Raw genomic sequence first — 26,868 nt, forward strand, 5'->3', positions numbered from 1 at the left:
ATATGAATTCGTACTATGCATGCTTTTTCAATGGAAAATGTGACGTCACAATGCATTCTAAATAGCACGAAAACCCATGATACGAGGATACATTTGGTTCAAATGCACGTTGACATCGATGTGTAAGACATAAAAAACTAGAGTCAATGTCAAAAAGTGTCTTTCCTTCGGAATTTATGTTCAAATAGGGTATCATAACTTGGGGTGACATAACGTTGGACTTAACATAGTTTTAAAACTTTTTAAGATACGTAATATTTTTTCTTCTTCTATAGATTATATATAATCTTAGTTTATCTGTGAAAACAGAAGAAAAAAAAATAGCAGACAATTTCGCGTAATCTTCAATGTATTTGTTTCATGACGACCAAGGACGACCAATTTGAGTTATATTTTCTTTCATAATAAAACACATGGTTAAGAGATAAAAAAAAAGACATCACATCATTTCTGACTCAAACGGCAAGTAAGAAACAGAAAAGAGAAAATTTTCCACATTGCTGCCAATTTCAATTTTCCGCGAAATTAACGCAACTTCAGAATGGCGGGCTTTAGTATCAGTCACATTGTTGTCTGTAGAAAATAGCAACAACGGTCGTTTCTAAGGGCTTGCTTTCCGACTGTCTAGGCTAACGATAAGGTAAGAAAGCAGACTTGTATGCTCTGTGGTATTTTATTTACTAGATAAATGGAATGGAAATGATAAATTAATATGGTCTCCTTGCTTTGAATTATCAAACAGGTATTGAAGTAAAGGTATATACTATATATCTAGGATCGTTCGAATCAGTTGCATAATACACAAACAGCTTTTTAATTGATATTATCCTATCCAGTGTTTCCTTTTTTTCACAGCTCAAATGGTTACTGTTGGCTGATTACGACAGTATGAAATTTGCTAAAATGCTATACTGTACTACTGTTTTGATGTTCGGATGTATTATGTTGTCGTCTGCTTGCAAACTTACCATTGCCGGTAATAAAGGGAAACTGGTCAGTAATCAAAGACTAGAACAGAGAATCCTGAAAGTCGAGAAAACGCTGACAGAAACAATTAAAAGTCAAGAGAAGATTCTCAAAAAAATTATGATGGCAAAGACAAAGACAGGTAAGGAAAAAATAGAATATGAATCACATGCCATTTTTATTTACTTTAAGAAATTGACTGGGAATTACATCTGTGAGACTTTGTATGTTTTCTCTACTATATGTCTTTTTCTTTTGGTTGTTGCGTGAACCCCTGAGGGTTCACGTATATATATATTGGTTGTGTTTGTAGTCTTTCGGAATATCGGAAGTCTCTACTCTCTTTTCGGAAAACATCTGTTTTTTTTTTCTATGGCCACCTGCGTATTATGTAATTGATCTAATTAATCCTATTCATTAGCGTTTCACCACAGGCACTTGTCTCTGAAAAAAAAAATTAATTCCTATATAAACCTTAATATATAACACAAGGTACTTAACTCGCATTTTTGAAAAATGACAATCGGTCGCAAACTTCATTATATTCTGATTCCAGTCGGTTATCTATCCCACTAAAGCTTGTTATGCCGTAATTCTACATTGATTTTCTTTTTGTTTATACTTATCGTCGTTGCAATAAAAAAAATCAGGTTTGATATAGTCCTCGATGTTTGGCAATTATTGTAAATTACTACCGGTATGTGGTTTGCGGAAATAGATTAGCAATGGTTTAAGTATTTATAATACCAGGAAGATAAATATCATTTTGTCATGTGTATTCTATCAAATTAGAGATCTGTTTGTCATTTTCTTTTTTCTTTTTTTGAAAATGTTTGAACTTTCCAGGGACAACCTTCTCCACAAAATATAGTTTAAATGGCAAGGTCAATTCTTTTGTTTTTGGTATGTGAAACCCCTCCTCTAAATAACTCATATCAAAAGTTAAAGTATCAGGTGCACAACTTCGTGTCCAATCTATAGAAGAATCATTGCAAGTTTCTGTGAATTCCGTCAATTCATTTTCAAGGAGTCCTTATTAGGCAATCTGTATTCATAATATTCAAGTAAGAGGGTCTAGTTGACAGAGGCCTAGAGCGTGTTTGGCGACAAAATTGGACGATATGTTATTGGCAAAAAAAAAAAAAAAAAGAAAAAAAAAAACCACACAAATAACCCAGCTTAGAACTAATTATTTTTCTCAAAATCAATATATGTATTCCATAATTGCAAATTAAAACAGCATTTTTTGAAATGACTCATTAGACTAATGACACGTTCGTACAACCGGCTGCAGATGATTAATAAAAGGATAATCTTAATACTTTTTGTAAAAGAAAATAAAGAATGGATACTGAACTTTTATTTTGTGTATCTTCTGTAGTGATATAAAAGTGATATAATAAAAAAAAATATTTTCTGTACTTGCAAACTCAGGTTTTTAAACCTGTCAGCTTATGTTGAACACATAGGTTTTAAGGCATTGCACAAGATGACTAAAACCACTAGACTCCTATCATTTTCCGGATAACATACGGATAAAAGTATTATTTTTCAATGATATCTATTGTTTCATAAATTTTTAGACTTAGATCATAAAAAAAAGAAAAAAAACTGTAATAAAACGCCAAGTCGCAACCCCCCTCTCCTCTCGGCCCCGAGGTAAAAGTCAATACGTAGACTGATTTGACAATCCCGCTGCGCTCTATCCGACGGTACTCATTTTTACTGCACAGGATAAGGATTGTGTTTACAATTTCAAAATGTCTCTTATAGGATCAAATCCAAAGGACTTTTGTATAAAGTTTGAAAGTCAGCAGCCAAGTTAACACATCAATAACTTCTTGATAAATGAGTTCAATCCTAATAATTCTCGACAATTTTTGCGTGAACCCCCTGTGAGGTTCACGCTTATATATTGGCGAGTTTTATAAGTGTCTATGGGCCACTCGATATCCTCGGAATCACGATTCTCGGAACGTGTCGAAAATTTTCCATCATTTATATAGGTAGTTATTTATGTCTTTGATACGGTCCCTCTATGGATAGGCTACAACGTGACATTGTATATTTCAACAATCCGACAAACGGTTCATTTGTAGATTTGAAAGTAAAACAATAAAGACTAGGTTGCATTCTATAAATCATTTATATGTTAGAACCTATTTGCCTTTTGACAAAACATATATGTTTTTAATAATGTGAATGAATATTAAATATCAAGTATAATGATAACGCAATTATATAATTCATGCTTTGAGACGATCCCTCTACGCGTTGTGTGTGTTGTATTTAATAAACCTGGGAATAGTTTATTGATATACAATGACCCAGAATAAACTGATTATTTCTGAACGTTTATCATTTGATATTTAGTATTTCAATCATAGCATGAGAAAATGTCGGAAAGAATGAAGAAATTAAGAAAACGATATTTCTGTTAAAAGTATTTATCTAAGGTCGGAAACACAGTGGTCGGAAAGCAGAAAGATAATCAAACAAAAGGATTTTTCTGTAAAAAAATATCTAATTTCATTAAAAGATACTACCAGAATAAGAGAATATACATTTTTAAGGTAAAACTGAGACTGAATTTATTCCTAATAATTATAGAATATAATTAAAATTGTAATGTATACGTGCATTATGTCTCACAGGTTTGATCAGTCATTACATTTATGAAAATTATATGTAACGTATGAGCACCAATGAGGAGGGATGCATACCCAAAGTTAGCTAAATATCTAAATTTTCAACGGTCGTTAATGAAAAAAATCCTTGCATCTCACACAAAACGTAATTAATATTTTACAATAATCATAACAAAATGTAATTACTATCATAATGTTAATTTTTTTTTTAATTTTATTAGTTCAACCTTATAGCATCTAAATATCTGTACTATGGTACGGTTTGGAAGATTGTATTCATTGTGTTGGTCAGCTATCCTACACGTCTTGATTCATGCACATTATACATCACCCTGTTCACACGCACACTATCGGTTTGCGTTCACAAAAATTCCGGATAAAATGCCAATGAATCCGGATTCAAAACACTTGAGGTATGTAGTTTGACATCCGAATTCAACTATTAGATTAATATATGTGATGACGCAAATGCGTATTCTTATCCAGGGTATCAGTGCGTATGCTTTCTATTTACTATTTCTTGCGCAAAAATACCACGTTCATGCATAAATATTAATTTCACTCGAGAATGCGAATTTTCGCTTTTCTTATCTAAATTCAGGACACGGCAATAAGAGCTTGCCATGTGACTTTCAAGTACGGTCTTCATTGCTTATGGTATTCTGACCTCTAGCTGTTTCTCTTTTGTTTTCTTTTTTGAGTCACTGTCCTTTTATAAACTTTGACATTTTCGAAATGCCAAGGATTTTCTACCAAAGGAATAGATTACTTAACTTCGTACTTCATTTGGCCTTTTTAACTATTTTTATTCGAGCGTCACTGATGATTCTTTGTAGACTTAACTCGCGTCTGGCGTACAACATGTTAATCCTAGTTTTTTTTTTTCATATCTACATGTCTTTTTATATAAATTGGTTCTTTGGAGAGTATGATCAGGTATTCATAAAACTTCTGAAAATAAGATATTCTTTAAAAACATGTATCCCTGTAAAATATTTGGATTGTAAAATCAGGAAATCTTTAAAATTTAAGATGTTTTATGAGACCAAAATAAGTCTCTTATATAAGAGGTCCAAATGAAGCTGCGACTCTTTTCACAAACAATCTTACGATTAAAATTGATCGTAAGTTATACTGAAATGTGTATGACCTACGAGTATTTTTACTCTTAAGATTTTTTGTGAAAAGAGTCGCAGGTGTGTTACTCTCAAGAAAAATATACGAAACCTTCTTATAAGTTGCATGCCACAGGATTTCACTTCACATGGAAAATGGACTTTAAATTTATCTGTACAACATCTACTATGAGTACAGACAACTTCAATAACGAGTTGAGAATATGGAGGCATCCATGCAGGAAACAAAATATAAAGATGTGATAGATAAAATAAATGCATCCAGGTTATAAAGCAAACTGAGTGCTTAAATTTATATTGCGATTGGTTTGTGCAATTTGCATTATACATCCGGTTTGTAGAAACTGGGATTTGCAATAGGATTATAAAAAAATGACGTACAATCCTAAGTAATAAATGAAATATTTGAGCTTTAAAATGTATATTCAAATAGTAGCAGTATATACACTTTTCTATTCACACCTATCCAACATTGCTTTCAACTGACTTGTGCAAGTATGTACACACTATTAAATATTTTTAATAAAGATAGTTTAACTTCATCATTATCTCCTTCTATTCACAGTCAATTATTTCAATTCAAAAGCAAACAAAAATTCAGCAACAATCTTTTGGTGACCAGTCAGCGGTCTTAGGTTCACGTATTGCTTTTCTTTTTTTAAAGAAAGCAACTTGTTTTTATTTTTGTGCCAAATGTACAGCAGCCGGTTGTACGAACGTGTCATTAGTCTAATGAGTCATTAAGTCTTCATTAGCCTAATGCATCATAAAGGTTTGATGAGGACTTAATGACCCATTAGGCTAATGCCACGTTCGTACAACCGGCTGCAGAAGTAAATGGTGTCAGGTTAAAATTTGTAATTAAGGTTATTTACCATGAAGTTTGGTCACATCAACGTAAAGGTTAGACAATACTTGGTCATGTTTTATGAAGATTTAAAGCCATGTACTATGAAAATTAGAAGGGAAAAAACTGACTTTTCATTGGACGAGAAGGGATGAGTATGTTCTAATTGAAACTTAGAACACATGGTAACTATGGTGTGATCTTTTCAAATTATTAACAAGATTTCTGTTTTGCCTCCAATTTAACGGTTCACAGAACATAGAAATGTGATAGTGCGAAATTAATTCTCAGGTGATGGTTTTTGGTTAAGTAGTTTACCTTAGCGCAAACTAAGTTGTAGTCACATTAAGTTGAATCTTATTGCACATGTTTATTGTGAGGCACACTTCTCAAATTAATGCCAAATGATAAGATTACACAGTTCACTGACCATAAACACATTGAGACATGAGCGCGGCATGGTGTCCTGTTGACACATATTCTTGTTTTCTTTCTTAGAACCTTTGGATTCCTTTAATATGTAACATGCATGAACATATCAACGTGAAATCGACCAAATGTTTACACAGGTTGAATAAGAGGCAAACAAAAACTCTGTAATGACCCAATCACGTTTAAGTCTTATTTAAACATTTGAACATTAGCTAGAATTGTTCAGTGAAAAAATCACTCCCAGTTTTTGGTGGTGTTCGTGTTGCTCAGTCTTTATTTTTCTATGTTGTGTTTTATGTACTGTTGTTTGTCTGTTTATTTTCGACTAATGGTTTTGAATGTCCCTTTAGCCTTTGGTATCTTTAGCCTTTGGTATCTTTAGCCTTTGGTATCTTTAGCCTTTGGTATCTTTCGCCTCTTTTTTAACTACATGTACCAATTGTGTCAAGTTACATTATTAATACACCTAAGACAGGAAACACTGATTTTCAAAGTTACATAACTCTATCTTTAGGCGAACACTTTTTAAGGTATCAGAATTAACACCTTAGTCGTGAATGAGAGAGAGCGAAATCATTTGGTTGTTAGGCAACTTACACATTACTAGGTAGTTGCTAAGCAATAATCTGTTGTCAAGCTATCACTTCGACTAATTAAGTTATATGTATAGAAATGCTTTGTAGTAAACCGTGCAAAATCAGCTTTATAAAAAAAAATCGGTGTCACGTGTGGAGCAGGATCTCCCTTTTTGAGTACCCGATATCACCTCAGATTTAGGGTGGGATTCGTTTTGCTCAGTCTTTAGTTTTTTATCTTGAGTTTTATAGACTGTTGTTTGTTGTTTGTTCTTTGGTCTTTTTTCATTTGTTGCCACACCAGTGTAATTTTATTTTCGACTTATGAGATTGAATATAACATTTTGGTATCTTCCGCCTCTCGAACTTTTATATGAAAATACATTTTTAAGGTAAATTAACTGTAAACCGCCATCTTGGATCGTAAAATAGCAGTTCACAATAGGTCTAGTTCTTTGATTAATTCTGCAAATTTTGAGACAGATTGGCAATTAATTGGTAATACTGTATTGAAATTAAAAAAAAATAAGTGATTTATTGCATTAATCAGACTGATTTATCAAATACAAAATATTTGTGGTTGTTCGAATCAAATTATCAACTTAGCCTTTTAAGGGGAGATAACTCAAATAGTTTTTTTTATAAAGGAATGATAGATAAATTTTCAATTTTTACTAGTAGCAAGAAAACAAGGTCGGTAAGAGAATTTTTTCTTCTCATTTTCTTAAAGCATATTTTAAAACCTATCTTCTCATATTTTATCTTATAGGTTTCTTTTTATTCACAAAAAAATGTTTTTCATTAACAATCTATGCAAATATTGGCAATTTTGCATGACTTGTAGCTTTAAAAATAGCATGGTGATCATTCTTTTAATTACATTTGAAAAATCTACATTCTAGCAAAGTATAAGAAAATTCTATCTGGAGAAATATATACCAATGATTCACCTTAAAATATATCTAAATTGCGATGGTTGCTAAGCAAAATATTCTTTCATAGTTTAGTTCCTGTGTTTCCATGGAAACACCAAAATAAAGAATGTTTGAATTGCACATCTGCACTAGGTACTGATTAATGAAAGATCATTCTCAGTGATACTAAAACACCTTTTGAAATTATTGTTAATTCAAAATTAACTTGTTGTTGTTATGAAAAACTCTGGTTGATATAAAGGGATATTTAGATACAAAATTCAATAATTCTAAAATGCAAAAATGGTTGCTAAATATATAAATATAGGACTTAATTTGAGTTATATGAAAGTATTTGCACGTTTTCAATTTTTTATATAATATTGAATTAAAAAAAATCCTTTTGTTTGGTTACTAGGCAACATTGTGGTTGCAAGGTTGCTATTTGGAACTCCTTAAAGTGGAAGGTTCACCCGTAATATATGTTGAAGTGTTTGGTAACACATTTAAAGGGAAATCACACTATTGTTTATACGCATCGATCACGGCGCCGCTATAGTGTCGTGACCGTATTATGACGTCGCCGTTTCGAGTCCGTCGTAAAGGTTGCCAATTTCTAAAATGGCGGCCCGCTCAAAGGGACGTTCACTAAAGCAAGAGAAAGCAAATGACGTTTTGATTTAAGTGCAAAAAATTAAAATGCTACTCGAAACGGACAAAATGTATGGCAAAAAAATAGCCGAAAGTGGTCTTGATATGGTCTTGAATTACCTTACGATTGGGTTTAATTCAAATGAGTTACTCTCTTTAAATAAAGATATTATTATTATTGAGTTAGTATTTACATACAATACCATTTATACAATTATTTTTCTTAAAGGTTTATTAATTTCACCGAAAAATATTGTTAGATATGAGAAACATCAACATTTTTTGTTGATCTGGTCTTTATAATTTGTAGCGAAATCCGTCAGCTCAACTTTTTTTTGTAGAAAACTTTTTTTATTTACTGTAAAGTTTATATTTAAATATATTAATATATTTATTGATATCGCAGATTTCTTAGTTTCACGAAGAAAAAAAATATTTAAAAACAAAAGAGATATTTATAACACTTTTTGTCGATCATTTCAGTATAATCAAAGCGTTCATCGGCGAATGTGAAATCCGTCCGGTCAACTATTTTTTTTAGAAAAAAATTTTCACATAAGATAACTATTAATCTCGCAGATTTCTTAGTTGTATGAAAACATATTGTAAAACAAAAGAGATATTACTAGTAACACTTTTTGTCGATCTCTTTTTAATATTGTAAAGCGTACATCAGTGAGTGTGAAATCCGTCCGGTCAACTTTTTTTTGTTAGATTTTCATAAAATAAAGTCTAATATTTCTAAGGTCTTCAAATATTAAAATAATCTATCAAATAACAAAAAAGTTCTGACTATTTATATCTCATCCGGTCAATACGGGCAATTGTCCTGTCATTAGAAATATCGAAAGTTATTTAAGAATAACGCCAGTTAAACATCACTGTAAAAGAAGCATACACAATTTTACATCGGTTGCTGGCTGTCGAAATCAAAGAAAATTTAGCACCGTATTATATAGTACATAATACTCAATCTTCCTTTAATACTTTGTACAGGCTTACATAATTTGGGCACAAAAAAAAAAAATCATATTTTGTAGTATTTCTTCAAACTGTCAATTATAGCGAACTGTACGACCAGCAAGTTAAAAAATAAGGCCGCTAGACGTCAGAGCAATCTGGGTATATCAAACACTATGCCTAGTTATTTTTGTACTATTGATGACCGTACTGCCTACAACAACAACAAAAAATCCACATTGTATATTTGGCTTTACAAGACTCCAACAAGAGAAATATTTAACACACACACATGTATTTATGTAGAGTAACATGTCTTTCAGAGTGCTAATCTGTAACCATCACATTAAGGTCCGTCTTGTGAAAGAGCATTCATCTCATATAGAAAAATATTTTGTGCTGATATTCATGTAATATTTGCCACTGAAAGTTTTGCAAAAATCAAGAAACGAAAACAAAAACAAAACAAAAACTAGTAGTTCAGATGTAGGTTCGTGTTCAGATCAGTCAATGTGATCACTTGCATGGCAACACACAGTGATATAGGGAGATTGTCAGATTCCGATCATGACTGTAAAGGACGACCATTTGTTTAATACAAAGGTAGCTGATTTACTCTTGATATCTTGGTTCTTTAAAAAAAAATGGCCAACATGATATAGCAGAGTGCTGAAAGTGGCACACACAATCAATCGGTTATTTTCAAATTACCTATCATTAATCAGTTTTGGCAAAAAAAGTATATAGGCTATACCATACTGAAACATAAATGTGATAAAAGAATATACAATTCAAGAAAGAGAGGTGCACCACCAGAAAATAGAAACTGCAATCTTTCTTTTAATTTCATCGGATCTCAGATCTCAAAATTTTAACTCTTACCAGAATTTATTCTATATTACAGTATAACTCGGAAGTTTCTAAGTGGAACTCGAGCTTTAAATAGAACTTACTCGAATTAACATTCGAACAAAAAATAAAACTGGAACTTTAATTCTAAATTTAGCTGGAACTCGAACTCTTATTCTACATCAAAGGTTATCCACACTCTCATTTGTCATCTGATAAAAAAATTCGTAAGGGTTCCACGGAACCCAGTGTCTCCCCTACTTTTGCTGTTAATCGCAGGCTCAACAAAAAAGAGGAAAAAGATCAATAAAAATATTCCTCTCGATACTATCTTTTGATTGTAAGAAGCTTCTGTCCAAGTTTGGTATAAATCTAGGATAGTTTATGGATCTAATAAATGTTTTAAAAACTTTAACTGCATACTGTATGTAATGTTAACTGCAAGAAAAACTAAAATTGAGAATGGAAATGGGGAATGTGTCAAAGAGACAACAACCCGACCACAGAACAGACAACAGCAGAAGGCCACCAACAGGTCTTCAATGCAGCGAGAAATTCCCGCACCCGGAGGCGTCCTTCAGCTGGCCCCTAAACAAATATATATACTAGTTCAGTGATAATGAACGTCATACTAAACTCCAAATTGTACACAAGAAACTAAAATTAAAAATAATACAAGACTAACAAAGGCTAGAGGCTCCTGACTTGGGACAGGCGCAAAATGCGGCGGGGTTAAACATGTTTATGAGATCTCAACCCTCCCCCTATACCTCTAGCCAATGTAGAAAAGTAAACGCATAACAATACGCACATTAAAATTCAGTTCAAGAGAAGTCCGAGTCTGATGTCAGAAGATGTAACCAAAGAAAATAAACAAAATGACAATAATACATAAATAACAACAGACTACTAGCAGTTAACTGACATGCCAGCTCCAGACTTCAATTAAACTGATTGAAAGATTATGTCTTCATCATATGAATATCAGGCACAATCCTTCCCGTTAGGGGTTTAGTATCATACCATCATAACATATATGAGAAGAACATAACCCGTGTCATGCCAACAACTGGTTTTTAAATAAATGTGTTTAGTGCAGATGCAAAGACCTTATAAGTGAATCAATATCAACGCCAAAATATGCAATCTTTAATGACCTGACAACAGTATCGTAACTATATCCCTTCTTAATAAGTCTATTTAAAGGTTTTGTTAGTTAAGTCCATTTATAAGTAAAATACGGATAAACAGGTACAAAATTTTGACAAAATTTCCTTCGAGATACAAGCTTTCGATCATAAACAAGCTTCTGTCCAAGTTTGGTACATATCCAGGATAGTTTAAGAAAGTTATTGAAATCTTAAAAAACTTTAACCACAGAGTGAATGTATTGTTTCCTGGCAGAAAAACTAAGTCAATTTATAAGTAAAATAAGGAAAAAATAGATTTTTTTTTTACAAAATTTACTTCTGGATACTATCTTATCATCATAAACAAGCTTCTGACCAAGTTTGGTACAAATCCATGATAGTTTACAGGAATTTTTTTTTTACAAAATTTACTTCTGGATACTATCTTATGATCATAAACAAGCTTCTGTCCAAGTTTGTTAGAAATCCAGGATAGTTTAAGAAAGTTATTAAAACTTCAAAAACTTTAACCACAGAGTGAATATTTGTGGACGCCGCCGCCGCCGCCGACGACGGAATGTAGGATCGCTATGTCTCGCTTTTTCGACTAAAGCTCGAGTTAGATAAAATATATCGACATGTCCACAGAAACACGGATAGATGTAGCAGAACAAGAAAAAAAACTCGATCCGTTTATTGCAAATTAAAAGATTTTTTTAAATACATATCAACTGGGAACATTATATGTTACTGATTTCAATATGGCGATGTGTATTTTATTGTCAATTAACTCTAAATTATCAGATGCATTGTATTTCTCATAACATACCAACGTTGAGCGATTAATCGAACGGTAATAAAATATACGTAATACATACAGTTTCTTAATACACAGGCGATGAACATTGAACATATTATGTACAATGAACATGAAACGATGTATGAAAAATGGGTGTAGGATGATAGAACTCAGAAAAAAATTTGGTTTCCACAGTTCGAATAAATTATGAAGCGTTGTGTAATTACGGAACCAATTTTAAATTCATACCGAAAATAGGTTTCTTCTAACGTGCTGAGTTTGTGGCATTTTTAACACGGCATTTCAGGTTTTATCTTCCCGGTGCGAATGGACAAGCTAGTGAAATTATGGTAACGAAATTATTCTGCCTACAGTCTAAAAGGAACGTGTTACTTTTCAGCCCGGATACCCTCAGTCTTCCGAGGTAGAAGATTCTTTATCTGGAAGCCGAAAATTATTTCTATAATACGGCATGAGGCAAACATTCGTTTTTCCATACAACAAATCGCGGCAATTAAAAAAATGAGATGACTCCAACTTTGACAATTACTTTATAATAAACTGTTATTGTATCTATGTTTAACGATTCGATAGATTGATAAAGATATCAATGACTAATCAAAATACCTTAAAAAATGTTCAAAAATGATATTATATTTTGTAGTGAAAAGGTTTAATTCAACCCAAGCGTTGCAAGAAATGCTGTTATGCCAGCAACGTCGTTCTATAACGTTAAAAGGTTATAGTTCCCGCCAAAATTCAATAATAAAGATTATTTCCGTTTTAGCGGATTTAAAACATCGGTGACCCCCCCTTTTTATTTATGCTTTTAAAGTCTTCCCTGAAGCTGCAACTTATGCAGAAGTTTGAAGGGAAAAACATTAGTAGATTTTTTTTATTTCAAGAAAAATTTATTATAAATAGCAATTAAAAATGGCGGGAAATATTCAAAGGCCTTCAAAAATAAGGAAACCGAGACAAATAAATGTTCATAAGGTACAAGTTACATTTGACTGTTTTTGTTATTCCAGTTAAACATGGTTTTTCAATAAGTTTGTCTTTTTTTTAACAATTTAGAGCGGTATTTCTATATTTCGTTATAACGCGATTCTTTAAGTTTTGATGACGTCATATCTCGTAAACAACATCGGTGACCCCAATTTTTTTTTCGCCCAAAATATCTTAATAAGTATGATCTGTCTACATGCAAAATTTCAATGAAATATTATTAGTAGTATAAATAGTGTGATTTCCCTTTAAGTCGATTCACAGGCCTTTTCCAAGAGCCAATGCATCTAACTTTGCTATTTAGTGAATTCTATGAAACCCGTTGCTAAGCAACCAGAAGGGCCCAAAAAGGACACTTATCATACCTTGCCTTTTACAAAAGGACAAGCTAAATATGAAAAGGTTAGATTTGTTTGTACAAGTATAAAGTTGAGATTTCAAACTGTTTCACTCCAAAAGCTTGATTGGAGTTGCCTGTGGTATAGATGAATTGAGAGGAAACGTATCTTGAATATGATAGCCAATGATCAAACCATATAAACCAGTTTGGATGGTTTTCAAAAACAGTTTTAGTTTGGGATTATCAAATAAGAATACAGCTTAGAATTTTGAACTATTTTGAAACTGGCTGCAAAAACAAGTAATCATGATTACTTTCATTAAATTTCTTTACACTTACATTTCGACTTTAGGCAGAAAACTAACTCCTATTTAGCATGTTGTAATGTTATCTTTCGGGAGAGAGAGGGGTAGATATAGAGAAATGATTCCTTTAACAAGAATATTTTGCCCCGCATTGAACAGCAGTAACATTTACAATCCATGTCAGTTTCCATACAACTAAAATGAGATGAAACCAAGAATCTTTTATTTAACAATTATCTGATCTTTCATGCCAAAGAGGCATTTAGGTTCACGATTGCATTTCTTTTTTAAAGCAAGCAACTTGTTTGTATTGTCGGGTTGTTTCCTTATTGACGTATTTCCTTCTTCTCCAAATAGAAATAAAGTTTGATTTTGATTAAGAATTACCACATCGGTTATAAATTGCTTTTCAAAACGTATAACTTTGCACACCAACTTTTCTTTTCTGAACAATTTTGTCACGACGAACTGTATATTTATAAATATAACGGGGCAGTTCAACGACTTTTTATTCTTTTTTCTTAGATCCGCTTCCACTTGATATGTGTTTGGAAGATGTGTCTATGAGGAAAATGACAGGTCAAAGTTCAAGTCAAAACTATAGAAAATACCCTCCCCGCAATGGTGTTGACGGCAATCTCTCTTCAATGTTTCATACGCGTTTGGAAAAGAATCCATATTGGTGGGTAGACCTCGGATCTTCCTTCTCAGTTCATCATGTTGAAATTTGGAACAGAGGAGGAAGGTCGTACGGTAAGTAAATGAATCTCTGATGTTTGCAAAAATGTACAAAATCGGGAATAAAAATACTGGAAATCAAGGTACCGGTATTTATTAGAATAATATTTAATGGTCATGTTATCTGAATATCAATCTGATTAAAATTCAGATCTATCGAATTGGCTTACGAGCATAACAAAATCAGAGATATTTTAATTAGATTGTCTGAATATCGAATTGATAATGACTGGTTTATTTGTTACATGCACATTGCAAATGATAGCGGATTGTTGAACAGGGTTATACATCTTTTAGAATATAGCAAAGTACTCTCGACCAATGAAATTGTAGAATTGGATGCCTCTTAATTGTGAAGAATGAATGTAAATCATTTTCTTAGTAAGGGATTATCCTATTATTTGGGTCTATTTACAGTTCAAAACAAAGAGGTTCTATAAATGAGTTACAACTGCCCTGAAGCACATTTATCAGATTGAAAGGATTTATCACACAGTGATTGAATGAAACTGACTAAAAGTTGAATTGTGAAACAAACAAAAATCTCAAAATAAGTGGAAGTTTACTGGTGCAGTAAAATTGGTACCGTGAATTTTATTATGAAAATATTAATAACTTCAAATAACTATAAAATTAAACAATACCAAAGCAATGCAAAAAAAAAGAAAAAAAATCTTTCAGATAAAAAATAACCTAAATCTTTAGCTTTCCAAAACTTTGATAATTTGGTCCGGCTTTTTACATCAAATACTGTTTCATTAAGTCATGGAAATGCTCAAAAATAATGCCCTTAAAAGAGTTTTTAATATGTTCAAAACTAAATTCCTGTTTTTTTTATCGGAATACATGTATTGGAAATAACTATTCTCCCCAACCGCTGATCAAGTAATCAAAGTTTTGGAAAGCTAAAGATTTTGGTTATTTTTTATCTGAAAGATTTTTTTCCTTTTTTTTTTGCATTGCTTTGGTATTGTTTAATTTTATAGTAATTTGAAGTTATTAATATTTTCATAATAACATTCACGGTACCAATTTTACTGCACCAGTGAACTTCAACTTATTTTGAGATTTTTGTTTGTTTCACAATTCAACTTTTAGTCAGTTTCAATCACTCTGTGATAAATTCTTTCAATCTGATAAATGTGCTTCAGGGCAGTTGTAACTCATTTATAGAAACTCTTTGTTTTGAACTGTAAATAGACCCAAATAATAGGATAATCCCTTACTAAGAACATGATTTACATTCATTCTTCACAATTAAGAGGCATCCAATTCTACAATTTCATTGGTCGAGAGTACTTTGCTATATTCTAACATATACATATGGAGCCCCAAACTTCCTTTAATGAAGAAAAAACTGTTCGGAATTTTTTACAGAAGTTTTTGGGACAACGGGTTAGATGAACTTTTAAAACAAACGAGGATGGCAAATCGTCTAAATGTAAACATGATAAAAAAGGTGTTTTTTACTAAAATGAGAAACGAAATCGAAAAGAAACAAAACGAAACGAAACGAAACGAAATATATGACGTTTGATAAATTTACTTAAAAAGGTCTAAAACGTAAATGGAAGGGTAACCTACATTCTCCAAGTAGGTAATGACTCGTGGACCAAATGTATACGACATTCTCTAATAAGGTTATGACTCTCAGACAAACTGTATACGACATTCTCCAAGAAGATAATGACTCGCGGACAAACTGTATACGACATTCTCCAAGAAGGTTATGACTCGCGGACAAACTGTATACGACATTCTCCAAGAAGGTTATAAGTCGCGGACAAACTGTATACGACATTCTCCAAGAAGGTAACGAATCGCGGACAAACTTTATACGACATTCTCCAAGAAGGTAATAAATCGTGGACAAACTGTATATAGTATAGGTCACTCACACTTATCAATTCAGTCTGAACTTAAAAACAAACTAAGATTATAAAAAATCCTAGGACATACACACTAAAGAACAAAACTCTTTATCTAAATATTTCTTCATAACTAAACCTTTTCTTTCACTTGCATTAAAAAGCACAATCGTAAGAATAAATTGCAGATATTTAGTGAAATTATATAATTTCTGGAATGAAAGATTAATTCAATTCAATTCAAATGTTTATTGCCATATAAACTTTAAACAATAAGTTTGTGACAAATACAAATACAAAACAAATATAGAATTTAACTGAAATTCACATATCATTTGGCAATCGCCAATGGCAGTCAGCAGGGTTTAAGAACATCCGTTGTTCGACCTGTTAGTCAAATGCGTTTTTTTTAAATATACTTTTTCACTTTTTTGGTCTTTTGGAAAATGTTGTTTGTGCTGCATTTAGACCCCTCTACCAAGAAATTTGTTTTGCATGCACACGTATAAAAATTGCGGTTTTTATATATATATAAGTCTAAAATGAAAACAACGTCCAAACCTATGATTGCGTTGGATAAAAACCGCAATTTTTGACTAACAGGTCGAACAACGGATGTTATTAAACCCTGTTGATTGCCAAATAAATGGATCACAAGATGTAACAAAATGGATCTTTATTATTAATTTAATACCATACAGAAAACAATAAACTTACGGATAAGATAGTATACCGCAAACATGAGGTGCAAACATTTGTACACCATATCCGGATTTCGACAATTAATGTCTCTTCAGTGATGTTAGGAATCGAAACGGTATTTGGAAGACCATATAATTTACCTCAATTTAGGATAGACTCTTGCATTTTGAAGAGTCGAAATAGGATGAACGGATTATATAAAACCGAAGGCAAATATAATACAAGCCCAAACGAAAAAATATAAATAAGTCTAAATTGAAAACAAGAAACCAAGAAATTTGTTTTGCATGCACACGTATAAAAATTGCGGTTTTTATCCAACGCAATCATAGGTTTGAACGTTGTTTTCAATTTAGACTTATTGATATTTTTTCGTTTGGGCTTGTATTATATTTGCCTTCGGGTTTATATGATCTGTTCATCATATTTCGACTCTTCAAAATTCAAGAGTCTATCCTAAATTGAGGTAAATTATATGGCCTTCCAAATACCGTTTCGATTCCTAACATCACTGAAGAGACATTAATTGTCGAAATCCGGATATGGTGTATAAATTTTTGCACCTGTTTTGTCTATATAAACACAATCATTTAATAAAAATAAATAGTCTAGAGTCCCCTGTCCTCAGTTCTAATGACTCTGATGTGGGACCCGAATTTATTTACTTGTGATGGTATTGATGGATTGAGTATAAAAAACACCTTTTCTTCATCAGACAAATCTTTAACAGAAAATTTTAATTCCAAATAATCAAAAAAGTTGTTTCTCACTTCCCTTTTTAATTCACAATATAATTAAAAATGTTTTCATCTTCTAATATGTTACCCTAAATGGGTAATCTCTGCTCTCTATGAATATTAGAATGTATTCCTTTTTCTATATTTTTAATTATGGACAATAATTCTTAGTTTTGTTATTAATTTTCTATATATAAAGTTTGGTGTCCTTAAATTAGTCTTCAAAAAATAAATTTGGTCTAAGGTTCTTCTATGAAAAAGTTGATTTCATCAATTTTTTGCATCTTATTATGAATCAAAATTTCAAAGTAGTTTTTATAGCTTATTTTTATATAACCTTTGAATGGAATACATGTATTTATTTTCAGGTCTGAACTAGGATTTTGTTAAAATAAAAATTTTTTTGCTAGAGGTGTTTACCCTCTTTAAATCAAAGTACTGAAGTACTGAACATCGGATGACCACAAGTTCTTGAGGATGGTCAAAAGCACTTGTCTCAGAAAAAAAACAACATATCTCTTTACCTGAAACTGAGGTTAATGTACAGAGATATATTTTTTTCTGAGACAAGTTCGTGCGTGGATGATGAATAAATGACAGGAAATTCATCTTCACCGTAATAACTACATGTATTATATTGAAGTGATACAAATCAGTATACACTGATTTGTTGTTAAATATTATATTAAAATAACAGTTACATACATATATGATTTGCATCCATTTGTATATCATTCTATTCTACTATTCTAATAATAGTGCAATGCAAGTGCATGGTGGACACTTTTCTGTAAAAATTCGATTTTTCTAAGATTTGATACGAGTAGGCATTCATATTTTCCCGCAAAAACAATTACAGAGTTACCGGTCCTTCAAAACGTTCTTTGAGATATTCTTCCGCATGCTTTAACACAATTTTTCGGTACGTGTGCATTGATATTATCAATGATTTTTTACTTATATATATATATATCTAACTACAAAACATTTTCATATTATTAATTTATGTTGTAAACAAAAATATTTTTATCAGTATTCATTGAAGAGATGTATTTATATCAAACGATAAGGAATGTTATTTTGCATTCGTTTATGTGCGCATATTTATCATGTTTATAGATCGGTTACAAACCCAAAACTAATTTACATAATGGAAATCTAGGCGATAGCAATACATTGGGATGACCTCAAGGTCATCGCGATGTAATAAAGAATATATTATTATTATTATTATATTATTATTCAATTCTTAAGTATTACTGTTATATTTAAATTTAGTATATTTTTTACATAGGTAAAACCAGGAGTATACTCCTTCCGTGTCTAAATTTTTGCTAAGCATGTAAGCTTCTTTTGAAAGAGGATTTAGCTTACAACATTCAAATCTCTTTAAGGAATTACTGTAATATTTTTTCTGTCTATGAAGAAATAACATCAAAAATGTGGTGCACACTGAATAACCCGCGTAGCGGGTTATTTTAAAGTGTGCACCACATTTTTTATGTTATTTCGAATAGACAGAAAAAATATTACAGTCATTTCTTATAATTTATTTTTTAATTCCATTTTAAACCGGAGTAAATCATGAAAAAACGTTGATGACGTCAAGGTCACATGACAAAATTATGTCTATGAGCTGATAAACAAAACAACGTCAGCCAATCGGAAGACGCGTTACATCCAAAATTAAATTATTTAAATATAATAACGTTTGTGTTTTTAAAATATTAAATTCTATAGGAAGTTTCCCCAATTCGGCTTTCAGTTGCAAGATTATACCTTTCTTGTTCCAAGTAAAAGTTTACAAAATTCACAATGTAATTATTCAGTGGGACTTTTCAGCAAAACTTAAAATGTCTACTTCTTTTTACTAGTTCTCTAGTGCTTTATGAGATAGGTTGTCATTACATTTAAGTCTAAAAATGAATATTCTGATACATTATCAATGTTAGTGTTTTTAAAACTTACAGCTATGGTGGTTCTAGTTTAGAACATCCTAACAAATATCATGGATTTTGTCTATTTAATATTTAAGGAATGACTGTAATATTTTTTCTGTCTATGAAGAAATAACATCAAAAATGTGGTGCACACTGAATAACCCGCGTAGCGGGTTATTTTAAAGTGTGCACCACATTTTTTATGTTATTTCGAATAGGCAGAAAAAATATTACAGTCATTTCTTATAATTTAATTCTAAATTCCATTTTAAACCTGAGTAAACCATGAAAAAACGTTGGTGACGTCACGGTCACATGACAAAATTATGTTTATGAGCTGATAAACAAAACAACGTCAGCCAATCAGAAGACGCGTTACATCCAAAATTAAATTATTTAAGGATGTACAATTCTGAGGAGCCAAAAATTTCTAGAACTTTTTTTCTTAACCTGATTTTTGGGATTATATGACTGTAAGAAAGTAATTGATGAAGAAAAAATAATATGGTGATGCACTTCTTTTTTTGCTAAGGCCATTTGAAAGTACCCCATTTTTAATGATTTAACCATTTTTTCATCAGTTTTTAACCATTTTTGCGCTATTATCATGAAAAAAATCGCAGATTCACAATTAAACTTTTTTTCATACTTTCACTAAAGATAAAGTGGACCCATCTGAATAAATTTAACCTAAAAAACCTATAGGTTGGTGTTAATATTAGAAAGTTTTATTAAATTTTGGTGCTTTTTCTTGTAAAATTGACCATGTTGTCAATTTTGTAAATTTCGGGTCTTTTTCATTTTTTTAAAACTAAAATAGATATAAGAAGGTGTGGTATGAGTGCCAATGAGACAACTGCATATTATTTCAACTTCTTTGTTATAAATGATTGAAAAATACACATCTAAGAATTTTGAAAAGAAAAAAATTTATATGGGATGTACATATTTTTCGTAAAATCATTTCTTTGTACCCCTGACCCGTTTCCTCAACATTTTGGCTGATGTCACACGGGCCGGATTGGTTATAAAATTTGAAAGTTTGATTACTCAAAAACTACTTATTGTAAGTACACAATTTTTTCACAACGTTTACTTTGATAATAACATTTTTATATATTCATTGATATTTTCCACTTGTGTCTCATGTTTTGGAAATAATTCCCGAACAAGATTTCAACGAGACTGAAACATCAGAAGAATACATCCTTAATTCTATCTTCCATTTATCACATTATATGGCTATATTGTTGAGACCATTCTGAAGTCCTGTTTTAGTTTATGATAATATTTATAAGTCATCTGCAAAAAGCAGGCAACTTGATTTTGAGTCTATGATTCGTAGAGGATAACATAAATCTTTTTCAAAGACCTCTGTAATATCTATCATTTATGAAAATATTAAATAAAGTAGAACTCAGTGAATCACCTTGCTTTACCCCTCTTGTAATATTAAACACTTCAGTTGCTATGGTTTTGTATTTAAGTGAAGACCCAGTGTCATCAAATTGATGTTTTCGATAAAACTTTTAAAAAGTTTCTTTCCTACCCTCATATTATAAAGTTTGAACAAAAGAGCATCTATCCATTACCGCTGTCAAAATGCAACCATGGTTGAGCATGGTTGTTGATAATGAGGAAACAAGCATGGTAAACCATGGTCAGCCATTTAACATTTTTGTCAATCCATGGTCAACCATCTTCATTAGACCATGGTCAACCGTGGCAAGTGCACATTGACAGGGGTACAGAGTCAAATGCCTTTCTTAAATCTACAAAACAAGCATAACATTTCTTTTTGTTTATATGTAAATACTTATTTATTAGAGATTTTAATATGAAAATGCTATCTGCAGTTCTGTGGTTCTTCCTCAAATCAAATTGACTGTTACTTAATTGGTCATCTATAATTTTAGTAAGCCTATAATCATTTACAGTTGAATTAAATATGTTTGCAAGACAATTAATCAAGGAGACTCGTCTGTAGTTATTGGGACCAGTTTAATCACCAGATTTATGCAATGGGACTAAAATGATTCTCTCCATGTTTTAGGGTATTTTCCTGTTTGCAGGATAAGATTGAATATTTTTACATAATTTTCAATCATAAATGGGTTCGAATATTTTATAACTTCAATTATCATTCTATCTCGGCCAGCAACTTTCCCTAATTTTATTCCTTTTATAACATTTTGTTTTAGTTCTAAGACACTGAATGGTTTATCTGTTTCTAGATTTTCTATATTGTTATTCTATATTTTCAAGTTTGTTTTCGATTTCCCTTTGGAAGGTAGCATTAATTGTTGGATTTCCTTGATCCAAAAAAGTATTTTATCAATTTGTCTTCTTCTTTTAATATTTCTGTTTCGTTTGTTCTTTTCTTTATAAATGATTTTAATTTGTTCCAATATTCTTCTGGACTTTACCATTATTTTCCAATAGAAAAGCAAATATTTTTTGTTGATATTGTATGTTCTTAAGCTATACCATCTTTTTAAGATTTTAACATAGTAGGAAAATTTATTGTTTTAAATGGTTATTATTTGGGTTATTTTTTATTCTTTATTTTATTTCCAATGGAATTAATCTTTTTTTTCTTTCATAAATTGCATTATCTGACTTCTTTTCTTTTTCTTATTTTGTTACTTCGAAAAATTGTCTTACACCCTATTATCTCATTTTTTTTTAAGTTGTAATCTCTGTCCTGCCTTTTTATTTTTCACTCTATTCGGTCCTGCCTTTTTTTTTTTATTAGTTTATCCTGACTTTTTTTAAATAAATTGTCATCCTGCCTATTTTTTTTGCCAAGTTGGTCATCCTGCCTTTTTTTTTACTCAAAACTCCTGTCCTGCCTTTTTTTCAAAATTCATCCTAGCCCCCATAAAAATCAAATGGTAGCTCCCTTATCATTGGATAGGGCATGTTTTTTCTTCATCAAGTTCTTTGATTGTTCTGTCCATTTGTAAGTATTAATACTTTTCCATTTATTGTTACCTAATTTAAACTCAGTGTTCTCATAATTTGAACATTTTTAAAATAAACCAATCTTAGCATGATCTGAGAGATATGTTATGTCATTTGTCTTGAAATAGTTAATTGAACTGAGGATAGAAGACTCTCACTTACTAAAGAAGTACTTAGAATTAAACAATGAGAAAAACAAATATAATATACACCAACAAACGAAAATCACTGAATTACAGGCTACTGACTTGGGACAGGCACATACAGAACGTGGCGGGTTTTAACATATTTTCTGGCGCCAAACATTCACCCTAACCTCCGGGCCAGTGGTTTAACAATACAAAATCAGAACAAACTACAGAACAAACTATCAAAAAATGTCGAAACTCACCTGATCGATACAAAGCACAAAAAACCCTAACAAAAACACAAACGACACAAAATTATGTATTTTCTTTCTCTTTTTCCTTGAAAAAGTTGTATTAGCTTTCACTTTTTTGTTTGCCTGGCTACGCCACTGGCAATATGTCCGCTTGCAGATTTTATATTACACCTATTGACTGTAATATAAGAGGTCGGTTTGGTGCGTTGCATTACCTGGTTCGACTTAACACTCTCAAGCGATAGTGCCGGTTTGTTCATAACTCCCGATGGCATTATTATTATTGGATAGAGAATTAATTACCAAGCTCTTTGCTTATTCTGTCCATTTGAAAGTATCAATACTTTTCCATTTACTAGTATTGTTATCTAATTTAAACTCAGTGTTCTCATTAATTGAACATTCTAAAAATAATTATCAATCTTAGCATGGTCTGAGAGATATGTAAAATCATTTGTCTTGAAATATTGAACTGATAACAGGAGACTCTCACTCACTACAGCATAACCAACAGTGCTAAAACTATTTTTAGACATATGAGTATAATAACCTAGACGGCGTGCATAAAGCTGAGTCCACAAACGTAACGTCTTCAAATTACTTCATTTACGACGTCGGCATTTTTCCCAAGAAAACAAACGCGTAACAAAAACACTGGACACTTAAGGATGTTCGCTCCTCTTGTTTTTGAATTTTTGCCACATATTCGGAATCCTCTGGTTTTATCCATGTAGTGTCATTAAAAAATTTTCCCCGCTAACCCCTACTTTTCTTTTAATAATTTTATTACTTATAGTTTAAAAAGCCATATTTGAAAATCCTATAAAATCCTTGTTATTTTTTCATAATTTTTGAAAGAAAAAGGGTGCCAATGTTAAATGTAAGAAAAGTCTAGAGAGAATTATTTCCCGCCAAATTTTCAATGGCTTATATCTCTAAAACAAGCACACGGACCCTACATTTTTTTCTGCTTTTTCGGTTCCTTCATTTATATACTATCAATTTATAATAGTCTTTTAAAAAGCTTGTTATTTTGAAACAGAGAAGCGAACATCCTTAATTTATCACATAGCTTTAAACATAAACGTTCAACATATTTCTTTTTTTTTAACAACAAAGTGCAGCATAGGAACATTCTGGAAATATAAATAAATATATGCTAAGAGCAGTGTAATGGAAATAATAAGCGACTATGTCGTGGACCTTATTCAGAAAATAGCGTTGAAACGTCATTTCTTTAAATTGTAACATAATAGCTGGATATTAAAAAAATTCAGGTGTTCAGGCTGGACTATCGAATCATTCATATTTTGCAGATTTTTTTAAACCTCTTGTTATGCACATTTGGAACATCGAGTTATTTTGAAATAAAAAAATAGCAATTTATGCCTCGTTCACAAGTACATTTAATTCGAATTGAATTCGAATCGAATGCGAATCGAATTCGCTAATCGCGTTCACACACTCTTCTTTTTTAATTCGAATTGATTCGAATTGGATAAATCGCATTATCCAATACGCATAAGAAATGCGTTTTTGTTAATACGAATTAAAAGTTAACGTTGTTAGGACAGTAAAGCGAATTTGACGCGCATTGCAATTCGAATTAAAATTTACGTTTGGACGTTAAACGTTTCGAATGCGAATTAAACTAATTCGAATTAGTTAATGCGAATCGAATTCGAATCACGTGTGAACGCAGCATAAATATTTTTTCTTACCGATTCTTCCATTTTCGAATATTAACCATTCCAAATTACTACTAATACACATAACGAACTACATTCCAAACTCATCCACCATGGCCGTTTTTGAATTTTTTTGCGGTGAATTTCGTATGACGTCATAGTCCGAATCCGAAAAATTCTAGTATACGAAAATGCGGGAAAATATGTTGAATTTGTATAAATTTTAGGTCAAAAACTCTATTTTATGCTTATTTAATTTTACAAGTTTCACATATTTTTGCCGTTTTCTCTATGTTCGTTTCATACTTTATAGATTTAATATTGATAACCTTATTAGTAATAGTAATGTGGATTTTAATGGCTAGCATTCATCATTTTATCATAAAAAAAACTTCCTATTTAAAAGATATTTTAAACACGGTTGTATAAAACTACTTTTAAAAGCGCCTGTTACAGTTGCCTTCAACTTTGTGCACGCCGTCCTAACGAGTCTCCTAATAATCTTCCATTTACTATACGTAGCCCTGAGGACAAGCAGGGATTCAAAAGATTTTTACCATGTATATTCAAAACTTTATATTGGTTAATTCGTTTGTTTTCTATACCAATGCCATAGTCTGAAGGAAGCAAATCCGAACTATCAAAATAATTTATCTGTAAAGAATAATTATTGATATAGTCTTGTAGTTCTCCTGTTCTGGAGTTTAAATCTCCTATAACCAATATATTACCTCTACTAGATAGTGTGCTGAACTCATGATCAAGCATAAGTCATTTTCAAAATGATTCTAGATGAAAATGGAGGAATATAAGAAGCACATGTATAAATGTCCTTTGATAATCCAAAACAAATAATATAAAATGTTATACAGATTGCATTAAGCTGGAACTGCTTACTCTTCCGAAGGCACAGGCGTTCATCCCTATATTTATTTGAGGGGTTCAAGAGTGCTATTATTTTTGCTCTATTTTGTGTGTGCCATATTTCATCAAATTTTATTTGTTCCATATCCATGTAGCTTTGCGACCTTGTCTAGAATTTACTTGTACTTAAACTATATCGATAATTTAGCGCTCGGTCAGGTTTCAGAGATAATTAATGAATTTGGTTGTGTCTTAGCTTGGGCTAGACAGGAAAACTTACTCTATCATCTGTTTCATGACGCCTAATCACACAGAATTTTGACTCATCAAATGGCTAGTTTGCGACAAGAGTAACATGATGAGTCACTAATGGATGAGTTAGGAACTGCTGATCCCTAAGGAACGTATATTCCGTCTCTGGTTTTTGTGGGGTTCAGAAGCTCAATCCTTATTTTTCTGACTGTTGTATATTTATTTTTTTTATTTCTCCAGCGTTTACCGAAAGGTTATAGTTTTCATTTTTATACTTTTTTGTAACTTTTAGTTATTTTAGCGCAAAATTACCTGTTCTTACCAACCAACCCGTCTTTTCTATGTCAATCGAAAGGATCACCCCTTTCTTTCTTCATTTGTCTGACCACTGGTGTGTCGAACTATATTTTCGTTTTTTAAAGTTTTTTGGTATAGAATCTTGCAAAGTAGCCATATTTAACAAACGTAGGTGAATTTTGGGCCTTTCTTCGTTTCTGGCAAGAACAAACTGCTACTTTAATCCGCATGAAATTGAAAGATAGTGATACATGTCAAACATGTCAAAAATCTGTCTTGCATGTATTGTTGGAATGCCAGGCATATAGTGATATTCTGAACATTTTTTTCTGAATTGCACGAATTCCTTCTCAATGCAGGAACTGGTCACAGTGTGAAACACTTTCATTTTCATTTTAGGTAATAGACTCCGTGAATTGGATGTTATGGTTGGTCCAACTTTAAGTAAAATGAAGTCATGCGCTTATCACAAAGGCCGGATTGCTGCTGGGAAGCACCTTATTCTGAAGTGCAGTAAAACTACAAAAGGACGGTATGTCAAGCTGGGCTTAAGAGTCAAGGATATATTAAGCCTAATGGAAGTCAAAGTGTTTGCGTATGGCACGACTTGTTTGAATAAAACTTAAACATTTATTATCTGATATCAAGTATTATGACACTTTTCTTGGTGCTACCATTATCTTATTAAAGATTAAATCTGCTATTTTTTTGTTTTTGATTATATCAGAGAATGCATATATCATTAGAACAACGGAACTTTTGCCTGGCCATGGTAATTTGCATGCATACAAGGAGATGTGTGTTTGAATATAGAAAAAAAAATCATTAACTGCTTTGCTTGAAAGAAATTAAGACAAAAGACTAGCTATAGAGACT

General features: G+C 31.6%; 1 protein-coding gene across 1 annotated transcript; it reads left to right on the forward strand.

The window, feature by feature from the left end:
• The first annotated feature begins 601 nt into the window (after positions 1–601).
• On the forward strand, positions 602–26,693 carry LOC127712633 (uncharacterized). The gene is made up of 4 exons (XM_052219194.1): positions 602–640; positions 856–1,108; positions 14,086–14,313; positions 26,392–26,693. Exons 2-4 carry the CDS (start codon positions 889–891, stop codon positions 26,616–26,618), a joined length of 675 nt encoding a protein of 224 aa, XP_052075154.1. The 5' UTR covers positions 602–640; positions 856–888; the 3' UTR covers positions 26,619–26,693.
• The last annotated feature ends 175 nt before the right edge of the window (positions 26,694–26,868 follow it).

This window comes from Mytilus californianus, unplaced genomic scaffold, assembly GCF_021869535.1.
Source record: "Mytilus californianus isolate M0D057914Y unplaced genomic scaffold, xbMytCali1.0.p SCAF_8, whole genome shotgun sequence".
Classification (NCBI taxonomy): Eukaryota; Metazoa; Mollusca; class Bivalvia; order Mytilida; family Mytilidae; genus Mytilus; species Mytilus californianus.